The following is a 13,291-nucleotide window of genomic DNA, read 5'->3' as shown; positions in this document are numbered from 1 at the left end:
GGGAATCAGGTAGTCTGTTCGTCTTGTGATTGATGGCGCTATACTACTATGGCCATATGGTCGGTGCTCAAGTTGCCCCGAGGCACCGAGCCTGGTTGCAGTTGTTAATGCTATGTTCTTTGCTACCAGGTCTACAGGTGGAATGTGCAGAATGGCATACAGTGCAGCCGACGGGTGTGTTTTCAGCGCTCCCGTAATGCTAAGCATCGATAGTCTGCATACCCCCTCAAATTTTTTGAGGTATTTTGTTTTTTGTGTTGCTTTCCACCAAAAAAGAACTCCATAGTATAGAATAGGGCTTACAATCGCTGTAAAAACCCAATGTGAAAGAGAGGGAGATAAGCCCCACGTACATCCCAGCATTATTTTACATGCATAAAGTGCCGTTGAGGCCTTCTTCACCCTCTCCTCCACATTGAGCTTCCATGACAGCTTACTGTCTAGGATGATTCCTAGATATTTTATGCAAGGTAGAGATGTGAGTAACTGTGTAAGCTTCTATACATGCCTGTCCTGCTCGCAACTCTTGTCTTTTTAGCAGTTAGGGAATTCTACCGTCGACTTATCCTTTGCCAACTCATCGGTCCATTCCATGACACTTTTTGATTACTTTCTATATAAGATTATTTCTTTATTGGGTCCTAACAGCAAGTTTAGTTTTCACCTCTTGTATAGTAACATAAAATCTGGACAACATTTTTTTGGTTTCACTAAAATTCCTATTAGGAATCGATATATCTGTGGTCACAAACAATAATCGCCCAAGTCCTACCCTTTTACATGGGACTTGGGCGATTATCGCTTATGACTACAGATATATTGACGCGACTGCTGCTTTTGGAAAGACTTGATAAACCATACTTTTTAGAAGTACTAAAAACTTCGAAATATCAAACAGCCCTGGTAAATTCAATATATTTTCAGACAAAAAGGAGCTCTTGATGCTTTAACATAGGACGTTTTTGAACTGGCAGCCAGGATAGGTAGATCTTCAACTTAGGCGTCGAATTGTAACCCGTGTTAACATTGTATTTTAACAAAATTGTCCCAGATATGACAACGTACTACCAATCTACGTTTGGCTACCAAAATATATTAATATAAGGCCTTCGGCGTAGCTGAAAGCAGCGTTGCCCGCTTTTGTATGTTATATTATTACTCTTTTTGCCTAACTTTTTATGTAATTTAATTAAATTTTATGTGTTTAAATTTATGTAGTTGTTTAGTGTACACTATAGGTATATAAGTATTAGGCCAGATCGATTTGTGGGGAGGCAAAAAAATCGCCCATTGCTCTGTGAAAATCATATTCTAGGGATCAAAATAAGAAACTTTGCCGAAGGAACCATACCTCTAAAACGAATTCTGATGTCCCCCCTTTGGTTCGTAGGGGCAAATTTTGAAAAATCCCACTTTGAAATGCATATGTTTTTTCTTTTTGGAGTTTATTTTTCTCTTTAGAAATTTATTTAGTCAGAACATATGTAAATGAAAAAATGAATTTAACTTAGTAATAGAAAATAAATTTAAAAAAATTATTAGAAATTAGCGTTTTTACAACCCCCTTTTAAAACCAAGGCATCACTGTGACACAATTGCAGATCGTAAAATTGCTTGTGTTGTTTTTTTTAAGCCACCACAAGACACAGCAGGTAGAATTGAAATTGCCCCTACCCAAAAGATCGACCCAAAGGGGGGGACATCAGAATTCTTTTTAGAGGCATGGTTCCTTCGGCAAAGTTTCTTCTTTTGATCCCTAGAATACGATTTTCACAGAGCAATGAGCGATTTTTAAATCGACCAGCCCTAATAAGTATGTATACAGATATAAACAAACAATTCCACTGATATTACTTCTCATTGGCTTACGCTTGGCAAACCAGTTTTTGTTGTTTTTTCAATTGTGTTTTTGTTTTAAATAAAAAGTTACAAATGTAGGTAATGCCACAATAATAACTGGCATTTACTGTAAAAATCATAGCAATAGCTTGCAATTATTTATACCGCTTGCCATCATTCATGGTCGTTATGCAAGAAGCCACAATTTGATGGAAAAGTTAATTGTTCAATTAAAATGTGTGCACATAGACAGACAAATATACATACATATGTACATGCACATACGGGTATGTCGAATAATAATTGTTTATATGTTAAATGAAGATACGTTTTTTTATGTATGCCTGAAGATGCATATGAAGGTATATTTGTGTATTTATATATTTTTTATTGAATGGACTCAAAGTCTGTCGAATTGAATGAAAAAACCGCAAACTTTAAATCGTTCAAATGTTGCTGCCACAAACTTTGTGTCATTTGGTCAATTGAGGTTTTCTTTCTTTGTATGTACTTTCGATGCATAAATGCACACATTTATACAATCTATGTTTAAACATTTTTTTTAACTTTATAAGAAAAAAAATTAAATGACAATGGATTGTAAAAGCATACATATTTCTCCGTCCCTATACAAAACCACATATTCAAATATGAACTCTACTTTTCATGACTGTTCTATTGAACCAAATACATATGAAGGTCTAATCGAGCCACTTGAAAACCGTGATCTTATGCAATTCTCTGCTGCCGAATTGCGCCACTGTCGAAAAGGGCATTTTGAAAAAAAATTTTAATAATTTAATTGCACAAGTGGCTCGATTTTCAAATGAAATTTGTATTTAAGATATTTAAATTTACTGTTAGTTTTCTGCATAAATTGGAATTTCAATTGAAGTTTATTGAAGAGTATTTTAGAATTAGCAAATGAGCGCAGTGAATTTACTTAACCCAATTCAAATGTTTTTTTTTTTGCTTTAATGTATGCTTTTATACATACATATATTTGTTTTGAAATATAGCTTTAATACTAAATACGAATTGAAATTCTCCGCCATTCATTGCTTTTACGCGCATTCCACTACGCTTTAATGACTTTATGTTTCACATAAAAAAAGGTCTAAGCAACACGCCGCAAGAACTTTTTCTCAAAAAAAAAAAAAAATGTTTTTTTTATCGGCGCATAAGTGTTGCAACAAACTTACCTACAGTGAAACATCAAACTAGTCAGAATACATACTGTTGTGGAACTAGAATTTCCTGACTTATATCAAACTAGTTGAAAAAAAGGCCAAACTTATGCCTACAAAAACGGAAGAGCCCAATTGCTTTATAAAATTTTTCTTTGTAATTGATATTAGAAAAAAATGACAAAATTTGCACCTGGAGATGGTAACTAGGACATGTTTCTGAATTTTACTTCTTCATCAGCTAGCTTTAACTTTAAACTATGACCTGTCCCTTTATAAGATTACATTGGTAGCCATGCGAAAAAAAACTCTTAAAAGTTTGCATCCAAGCTTTAAACTTATGTTGAAATATCCGAAAAGAAACATTTTTATCCTTTCAAATATAGCCGGATCGTTTCTCTTTATTGTAACTTGGTTAATTAGTTCTATAGTTGTTGTTGTTGTTGTAGCGATAAGCACACTCCCCGAAGGACTTGGGGAGCTTTACCGATTTTGATGGTTCTTTGCCCATTAAGGCACCAGCTGGCAAATCTCGGGAACGATTTGGTATGACCACATGAAACCTTCAAAGGCATCCCGCCTCCAACCCCCTAGATTCATGAGGAACTTGGGGTCGCCAGAGCCTCGTCTGTTAAAGTAACAGGATTCGCCACGGGTAAGTGAGGTTGACAATTGGGTTGGGGAAGCTATATTTTGCGCTGGCAACACCTTCAAAGGGTTGCCTCTTACGACAGGCATACCTGCTGCGGGTATATTCTAAGCCCCCTAACCCGCTGAGGTCAGTTCTATATTAATTATCATCAGTGTGTTTTATCGATAACACGCCGACAACAAATAGTAAACACTCCGATAAAAAATCGATATCTTTTCAGTAAAAAACCGATATTTTTTTGATAACAACGCGAAGGCAAATTGATAACCTTTTCGATAACAAATCCATCACTTTCCGATGATCAACCGATAACACGTCAACGACAAGTTTGTAACACTCCGACAATAAATCGATAACGTTTCAATGTTTTTTCGATACTTTTTTGATAAAAAATCGATGATATTTCGATAACAAAGCGATATTTTTTTGATAAAAAATTTACATATTTTCGATAAAAAAAAGATGACGGCCGGTAACAAGTTGTTGAGGTTCTGATAACAAATCGATAACATTTTTTATAACAAACCTTTCCGATGATCGAACGACAATACACCGACAACAAATTGGTAACTCTCCGACAGTAAGTCTATAACTTTCCAATAACAAATCGATAGTATTTTGATAACAAATCGATATATTTTCGATAACAAGCCGGTAACGGATTGGCAGCGTTCCGATAACAAATCGGTAAAAAAAATTATAACAAATTGGTAAACTTTGTTGAATCGGTAAAGTGGTTTACACAACCAAAATTGATTTGATCCCATACCCTGCCGAGTATCGTACGGTGTAATAGAAATGCTTTTGGTCAAAATTGAACTAGATTGAGATTGCTATACTTTTGTACGAAACCTGACACTTGGCATCAAATAGAGGAATAGAGGTATTTGCCTCACTAATTAGGTTGCATTTCATACTAGTCTCAAGATAGCTTAAAACTGGTTGATTTGAGTGCAGAGTAGTACTAATCTACATATGTACATATATATTTTTCACATTCAAGGCAATTTATCTAGGGACAAGGGCTTGGCGGCGTCGTCGAAATGTGTCGATGTTGCAAGTTGCCGCCGCCGCCACATCTCTTCGTGTGAAATAAAAAAGTTGTTTGTAAATTCCAGACGAATGCAACGTGACATGAACTTAAAAATTTTGCTTACCCTAAGTTTTATTTGTTTTTTTTTTTAATACTTTTTTAATACATTTTACTAACTTTTTTCTTACTGCAGTTCTGGCATTGGTTCTTCTTCTGTTTTGAGTATTTAATTTTTACGCACCAAAAAGAATTTTATTTATGCAGGTAATGTCTCGTAATGTAAATATTTAAATGCACTGCCCGAGAAATGTTTACATACAAAAATTCAGTATTTTGTATTCATAAAACGTAAAGTAACAAATTCAAATTTACACTTTGGAACATGCAAAACCTTAAATTGAATTAAAAAACAAGAATATTTTAAATACACAAAATAGGCAGGAAATGTCCTCCATCTTGTGCATGTCGCTCAAGTATCTTTTTGTTAAATGTTTAAAAAAGTTACGTAATAGGCTAATGCACAAAAACAAATAATGCATTAAAAAAATTACGATTCGCTCTCGAAGTGAAATCATACAAAAACCACGTAGGAAATTTGGGATTTATTTCACTAAGGCGGTGTTTACACACGTCAAGTTTTGTTGCTGGAACTCGTTGCTTTGAGAAGGGGAGGTGACGAGGAAAGCACGCACACCGGGTCAGTTGTGCTCTGTTTTTTCTGGCATTCCATAAGAAACAATATTCATAGCTATCTATCTTTATGTATTTTGTTGTTGCGCGTAGAAAACAAGAAGGCCGCGGGCGCTGATGGATTGCCTGCGGAACTATTCAAATACGACGGCGAGGAGTTGGTTAGGCTCATGCATCAGCTTCTTCGCAAAATATGGGCGGACGAGTGCATGCTCGACGATTGCTACTTTGGACTAGGTAGGCAATTGAAAAGTAAAGTCCTCGCTCGGCAAACGAAAATCATACTCTACAAGTCACTTATCGTTCCCGTCCTGATATATGGTGCAGAAGCATCGACCATGATAACATCAGATAAAACGGCTCTGGGAGTGTTCGAGAGAAAAGTTCTTCGAAAGATTTATGGACTTCTGCGCGTTGGCGATGGCGAATACCGAAGAAGATTTAACGATGAGCTGTACGAACTATACGCAGACATCAACATAGTCCAGCGAATTAAAACGCAGCGGCTGCGCTGGCTAGGCCATGTTATGCGAATGAAAGATGACGCTCCGGCCAAGAAAGCGTTTCTATCGGAATCCGCCTATGGAAGCAGAGGTAGAGGGTGACCCCCACTCCGCTGGAAGAACCAGGTGGAAAACGATTAAAACTCCCTTGGTGTGATCATTTGGCGCCGGTTGGCAGAGAGAAAGAGCGACTGGCGCGCCTTGTTGGACGGCCATAACCGTTTAAACGGTTAAGCGCCAATTAATTATGTGTAGAAAACTTTTGACAGTAAAATAGAAAACTTTCTACTTTTTCTATGGTTTCTAGACAGCGAGAATACCCCTGATATTAAAACTTTGTTTTTAAAATTTTCAATAATTAAACTTTTTTTTTTTGTGAATAATAATGTACTGTGTAAATTTAATGCGAAACTCCAAAAGAGAATTTTACCATTATCAGCAACAATACTTTTTGTTTGCTAAATAAATTCACAAACTGTGACAATAGTATTTCTTAACATTTGCATAATATATCGATTATTTTTCACATTCCCACTCGGTATGGCTGAAATCAATCAATATTTTGACGAATATTAGTGACACTAAGTGATACTCACATCACTAATCTGAAACTAAGTAAATAAAGACACAACAACAATAAAGCAAGCTGCCACATTTGTATGTACGTAAACAAATTAATCATTACGTCTACACATATGTACGTACACGCATATCTGAGATACTCCCAAAAGTAGGCAATCATCGGTGGAAGTATCACTCCCATATACACGCGCATATAGCTATGCGAGAAGCTATAATTGTGTATCTGTAGTTATAGCTGATGAGTTTATAGCTGGTAAACAAGTAGTAGATTCTAGAAGATAGAAACGCCTAGAAGTATGGGAACGAGACATCACAGAGTATAAAAGGAGATAAAGCTGAATAATCAGGAATCAGTTTGATTTAAGCAAGCTATTGGTTGTGAAGTATCAGTGTTATTTCGAAGTACTTTAATAAAGGCATTATTGAATATTAGAGTTATTTATTGAACAGTTTAGCGATACGAACAGTAGTAGAAGTTTGCAAATAAGCGGAATTGCACTAAATTTGTTACCATATGTTGTGTCCAATGAAGAATGCTTTTGCCCTGAGGAAAAACGCTACTAACCAAAAATAGAGCAATATATCTTAATCATCTTTTTAGGTATTATAAATAAGTATATATCATTCGAAATTTCCCGACATTCTACAGGTACCTAAGAGTCATATTTTCTGTTCATATCGATAGTCATTCGTAATGTTCATGTTATTCACACCCAAACTTATTTGCATAAAGATAAACTTGTACTCATAGTATGACACTTGTTTATATGAACGAATGTTTGTAGGACGTCTACGTCACATGATTCCATATCACCTTTCGTTGAAGATGTAGTTATTGTATATGATCATTATTTGTATGCTTATCTACTTACATACATACATACATATATACGTGCGCTCTGTTCTGCTTACGCATTCCAAGCACACATTGGGCGGATCTCCAGGCAGGTGTTGACATTGTCGTCATGGTGGGCTGTGTGCACCAATTAGCTACGTTACTCGAGTTATCAGACCGGAAAATAAAAATTTATTTTGCATTCGCTTTTGCAATATTTTCGCATGCAAAATGATAAGAATATTTAAGGTAAATAATAAAACAATTCTGCTTTTGCGTCATTTTCGCATTCATTTGCTTTACTTATCGTAGTAATTCGTTGTACTTAAGCAAATAAAGTGCATACTAAGCGAATTCAATGGGAATGTAAATGCTTTTGTTGCTTCATCAATGTTAAATTAAAATGCTAATTTCAATATTTTTTCTGGTTTTTATAAACTGTGAGTGCATATAAATCGATAAAACATCTAATAAAGACATTAACCCTATAATTATAGTTTGGGCGAAATAATAGAGATGATAATCAATTTGCAGTATGAAAAAAACTTAATTACTATAAATTAATTGCATATTAACTAGAAAAGTTGTTATTAAAACTTTTTTAAACTTTCTTGCTAATTTATTGTATTTAAGGTGCATACACAAACAAAAACAAAACGAACATATAAATCTATGACGTACAGTAACGAACACAAAAATAGCAGTAGCAGTTTTCATCGAATTTCGTCAATTAAACTCTTATTTTTTTATTTTTAATAATTTAAGTAAAAACCTCAATGAATTTTGTAACTGAAACAATGCAAGTCAATCTCAAAAGCGTTTTCGAAAATTCGAGAAAGTTTGGCTCTTTGTAATATTTTCGAAATTGCAACTGCATTTTTATCGGAACCCGCCTATGGAAGCAGAGGAAGCAGAGGAAGCGGGCGGCCCCCACTCCGCTGGAAGGACCAGGTGGAAAACGACTTAAACTCCCTGGGTGTGACCAATTGGCGCCAGTTGGAAGAGCGAAGAAGTCGCTTCTTGTTAGAGCCAGAACCGTTTAAACGGTTAAGCGGCCATTAAGTAAGTAAGTAAGTTTTCGTGTTCTCTGTGCATATCAACCTTTGTTCGAGAGTTTGAGAATTTCGAGTGAAAAAGTTGTATCGAAGCTTATGTGAGGTTAATTATTTTCTCAAGGAACGTTTATTTGTAATAAAGTTGTTCTCTCGCACGAAAAACACTAAATAAAAAATTCGTTGAATTGAAAATATTAGTTTAATCTTTAGAGCTGTATTGATTTGAGAAAACTATTCCCAGTGGGGAAAGCAGGAATGATCCGAAAATACCCCCGATCCTGAAAACAATCCCGAGCGATCCCTAAATGATTCGGAGATAGTCCCAACAACAATTCTGCAAATCTCCGAATTTACCCCAAAACCTATCCTAAAATAATTCCATATTAGGCTCTAAGTAATCTGAAAAGAACATCTTCAAACGAACACAAATTACGACCGAAACGTCCCGAACACAATCCCAAAGCGGTCACGCATTAGCTCTGAATCAGCATTGTGATGGTAGCGTGCTCCGCCTACCACACCTAAAAACCTGGATTCAATTCCCACACAAAGGATCATCAAAACTTAGAAACAAGTTTTTACAATTCGAAAAAAATTTCAGTAAAAACTCATCTGCCCCGAAGATTCCGTTCGGAGTCGGCGTAAAATACGTAGATCCCGTTTCTCCAATTAAAAAGGAGCACGACGCAAATTGAGAGAGAAGCTCTGCCTAAATTCGATTCAACTCCTTTAGCAGACAAAAATATATGAAAACGGCTTTAGAGCACAAAATAATTTTATTTAAAAATATAGTGATTTTCAAGTCCAAGTTACTCAATATCAATTATAAAAGTCGATATTAAAAACCCAACATTTGTATTTCGACAGCCGAGTGGAATATCAGCCCATCTTAGGTGCCCTATGTTAGAAAACGTTTGGAAAATGCCTTTATTCGGAGTTTGTTTCAAAAACGCTCTATATGAGCATAAATTCAATACAATTGTCGTGGGATAAGACGTTTATGAAAAAAGAGATTGTGAAATAGATCTTTTTGGAACATATATAGGGCATTATTCCACTCAACTATCGATTTGCAAGGATCTAAAAAACAAATGTTCCGCGACTGTTTTATTATACAATACAAATTTTTTGTTTCGCCCCAGTCTAGGAATCATACATTCTGATTAAATCACCCTCTACATAGTAAGTTTATAAGATAAGAGTTATCTCATAGATTTCTCAGGTACTTCCCACTTCTAAATATTAGCTACTAGCCTTTACCCGCGGCCCCGTCCGCAAGGAGAAAATGAAATATGTGGGCTATTCACGTTAGCCTGCTTATAAAGTTATCTGTTTAAAATTTTTTTTCTGTCTAATGCATTTTATTTTTGTAATTGAGTAAAAAAAAGAACTTTATGAGCTGATAACCTGATAGGATCCCAAAAGGATAACGACATTATCCACAAAAAGCCACGAAATGACCCCGACGCTATCGCGGACGGATCCCGAAAACCATCCAGAAACGCCCCGGAAGTGTTTCCAAAAGTTCCCGAGTTGTCCCAAAAAAACCCGAAATGACAACGACACGATTCTAGACTTATCCAGATAACCACACAGAAATGATGCCTGAAGGGTACCAAATTGATCCCGAAATAGTCCCGAAAAAGTTCCGAAATTACCCTGACGGGCTCCCGGACGGATCTCAGAAACCATCCAGAAAATATCCAGGAAGGGTCCCTAAATTATCCCGACTAACTCCAAAAAAAGTTCCGAAATGGCTCCGAGGGGATCCACGATGGATCGCGAAAACCATACAGAAATGATTCCGGAAGGATTCCAAAATGATCCCGAAATAGTCCGGAATTGACCCAGATGGGATCCCGCACAGAAACAGAAATGATCCCGGAAGGGTGCAAAAACTATCCCGGAAAAGTAACAAAAAATCCTGAAATGGCTCTTACGGCATCCCGGACGGATCCAGAAATGATCTCGGAAGGGTCCCCAAATGATCCCAAAATGGTCCCGAAATGACCCTGATGGATCCGGCAAACCATCAAGAAATTATGCCGAAAAGGTCCCAAAATGATCCCGAAATAATACAGAAAAAGTCACGAAACGACCCCTAGAGGATCCCCAAATGATCCCGTATTAGCCCCGAAAAGGTCCCGAAATAACCCCGACGGGATCCCGGACAAATCCCGAAAACCATCCAGAAATGATTCCGTAAAAGTCCCGCATTGATTCCGACGGGATCCCGAACGGATACCGAAAATCATCCAGAAGTGACGCCGGAAAGGTCCTCAAATGATCACCTAATAGTCCCGAAATGACCCTTAAGGGGTCATGGACGGATCCCATAAACCATCCAGAAATGATCCCGATATATTCCCGAAGAAGTCCCGAAATGACCCTGACGGGATCTCGAACGCACCTCTAAATGACCCTGACGGGATCCCGGACACATCCCGAAATCCATCCAGCAATGATCTTGGGAGGGACCCCAAATGATCCCGAAAAAGTCCCGCAATGATTCCGAGGGGATCCTGATCGGATACCGATAACCATCCAGAAGTGATGCCGGAAAGGTCCTCAAATGATCACCTAATACCAAAATGACCCTGACGGCATCCCGGACTGATCCCAAAATCCATCCAGAAATGATCTTGGGAAGGTCCCAAGATTATCCCGAAATAGTCTCGGAAAAGTTCAGAAATTACCCCGACGGGTTCCCGGACGAATCCTGAAAGCCATCTCTAAATGATCCCGAAAAAGTCCCGAAATTACCCTGACTGGACCCCGAAAGGATCCCGAAAACTATCCAGAAATGATGCCGGAAAGGTCCACAAATGATCCCCTAATAGCGCCGAAATTACCCTGACGGGATCCCGAACGGATCCCGACAACTATCTAGAAATGATGCCGAAAGGGCCCGCAAATGATCCCGTATTAGTCGAGAAAAAGTCCCGAAATGAACCCGACGGGATGCCGGACGAATCCCAAAAACCAGCCAGAACTGATGCCGGAAGGGACACCAAATGATCCCGAAAAAGTCCCGCAATAATTCCGACGGGATCCTGAGCGGATACCGAAAACCATCCAGAAGTGATGCCGAAAAGGTCCTCAAATGATCACCTAATAGTCCCAAAATGACCCTGACGGCATCCCGGACAGATCCCGAAATCCATCCAGAAATGATCTTGGGAGGGTCCCAAAATTATCCCGAAATAGTCTGGGAAAAGTCCAGAAATTACCCTGACGGATACCGGACGAATCCTGAAAACCAATCTTAAATGATGCCGAAAAAGTCCCGAAATGACCCTGATGGGACCCGGAAAGGATCCCGAAAACTAACCAGAAATGATGCCGGAAAGGTTGTCAAATGATCTCCCAATAGTTCCGAAAAGATCCTGACGGGATCCCGAACGGATCCCGACAACTATCCAGAAATGATACCGAAAGGGCCCGCAAATGATCACGTATTAGTCGAGAAAAAGTCCCGAAATGACCCCGACGGGATGCCGGACGAATCCCAAAAACCATCCAGAAATGATTTTGGAAGGGACCCCAATGATACCGAAAAAGTCCCGCAATTATTCCGACGGGAATCTGAACGGATACCGAAAACCTTCCCGAAGTGATGCCGGAACGGTCCTCAAATGCTCACCTAATAGTCCCAAAATGACCCTGAGGGCATCCCGAACAAATCCCGAAATCCATCCAGAAATGATCTTGGGAAGGTCCCAAAATGGTCCCGAAATAGTCTCGGAAAAGTCCAGAAATTACCGTGACGGGTTCCCGGACGAATCCTGAAAGCCATCCTTAAATGATCTCGAAAAAGCCCCGAAATGACCCTGACGGGATCCCGAAAGGATTCCAAAAACTATCCAGAAATGATGCCGGAAAGGTCCTCAAATGATCCCCTAATAGTTCCGAAATGACCGTGACGGGATCCCGAACGGATCCCGACAACTATCCAGAAATTATGCCGAAAGGGTCCGCAAATGATCCCGTATTAGTCGAGAAAAAGTCCCGAAATGACCCCGACGGGATCCCGGACGAATCCCAAAAACCATCCAGAAATGATGCCGGTAGGTATCCCAAATGAACCCGAAATAATCCCGAAATGACCTCGTCGGCATCCCGGACGGATACCGAAAATTATCCAGAAATGATGCCGGAAAGGTCCACAAATGATCCCCTAATAGTCCCGAAATTACCCTGATGGGATCCCGGACGGATCCCGAAAACCATCCAGAAATGATGCCGGAAGAGCCCCCAAATGATCCCGAAAAGTCCCCAAATGACCCCGACGATATGCCGGACGGATCCCGAAAACCATCCAGAAATGATGCCGGAAGAGCCCCCAAATGATCCCGAAAAAGTCCCCAAATGACCCCGACGAGATCCCGCACGGATCCCGAAAACCATCAAGAAATGATGCCGGAAGAGCCCCAAATGATCCCGAAAAAGTCCCCAAATGACCCCGACATACTCCAGAAAAGGTTCCGAAATGGCTCCGAGGGAATCAACGACGGATCGCGAAAACCTTACAGAAATGATTCCGGAAGGGTCCCCAAATGATCCCAAAATGGTCCCGAAATGACCCTGATGGATCCGGCAAACCATCAAGAAATTATGCCGGAAGGGTCCCCAAATGATCCCGAAATAAAAAAGAAAAAGTCACGAAACGACCCCTAGAGGATCCCCAAATGATCCCGTATTAGCCCCAAAAAAGTCCCAAAGTGACCCTGACGGGATCCCGAAAGGATTCCGAAAACAATACAGAAATGATGCCGGAAAGGTCCTCAAATGATCCCCTAATAGTCCCGAAATGACCGGGACGGGATCCCGACAACTATCCAGAAATGATGCCGAAAGGGTCCGCAAATGATCCCGTGTTAGTCGAAAAAAAGTCCCGAAAGGACCACGACGGGAT

General features: G+C 39.0%; 1 protein-coding gene across 3 annotated transcripts in view; it reads left to right on the top strand.

The window, feature by feature from the left end:
* The window catches only part of p130CAS (Serine_rich_CAS and FAT-like_CAS_C domain-containing protein p130CAS), a 118,034-nt gene that overhangs the window by 55,891 nt on the left and 48,852 nt on the right, over positions 1–13,291 (top strand). The window contains exon 1 of one of the 3 annotated variants that reach the window (XM_067790475.1): positions 7,442–7,570. The exons of the other annotated variants lie outside the window; for them this stretch is intronic. Within the exon in view, the coding sequence (XP_067646576.1) occupies positions 7,553–7,570 (18 nt within the window). The 5' untranslated portion in view covers positions 7,442–7,552. Of the gene's footprint in view, positions 1–7,441; positions 7,571–13,291 lie in introns of those variants that run through there. 3 annotated transcript variants of the gene reach the window in all.

This window comes from Eurosta solidaginis, chromosome 5 (genome assembly GCF_040869045.1).
Source record: "Eurosta solidaginis isolate ZX-2024a chromosome 5, ASM4086904v1, whole genome shotgun sequence".
Classification (NCBI taxonomy): domain Eukaryota; kingdom Metazoa; phylum Arthropoda; class Insecta; order Diptera; family Tephritidae; genus Eurosta; species Eurosta solidaginis.
This window is presented reverse-complemented; position numbering and strand designations above follow the sequence as displayed.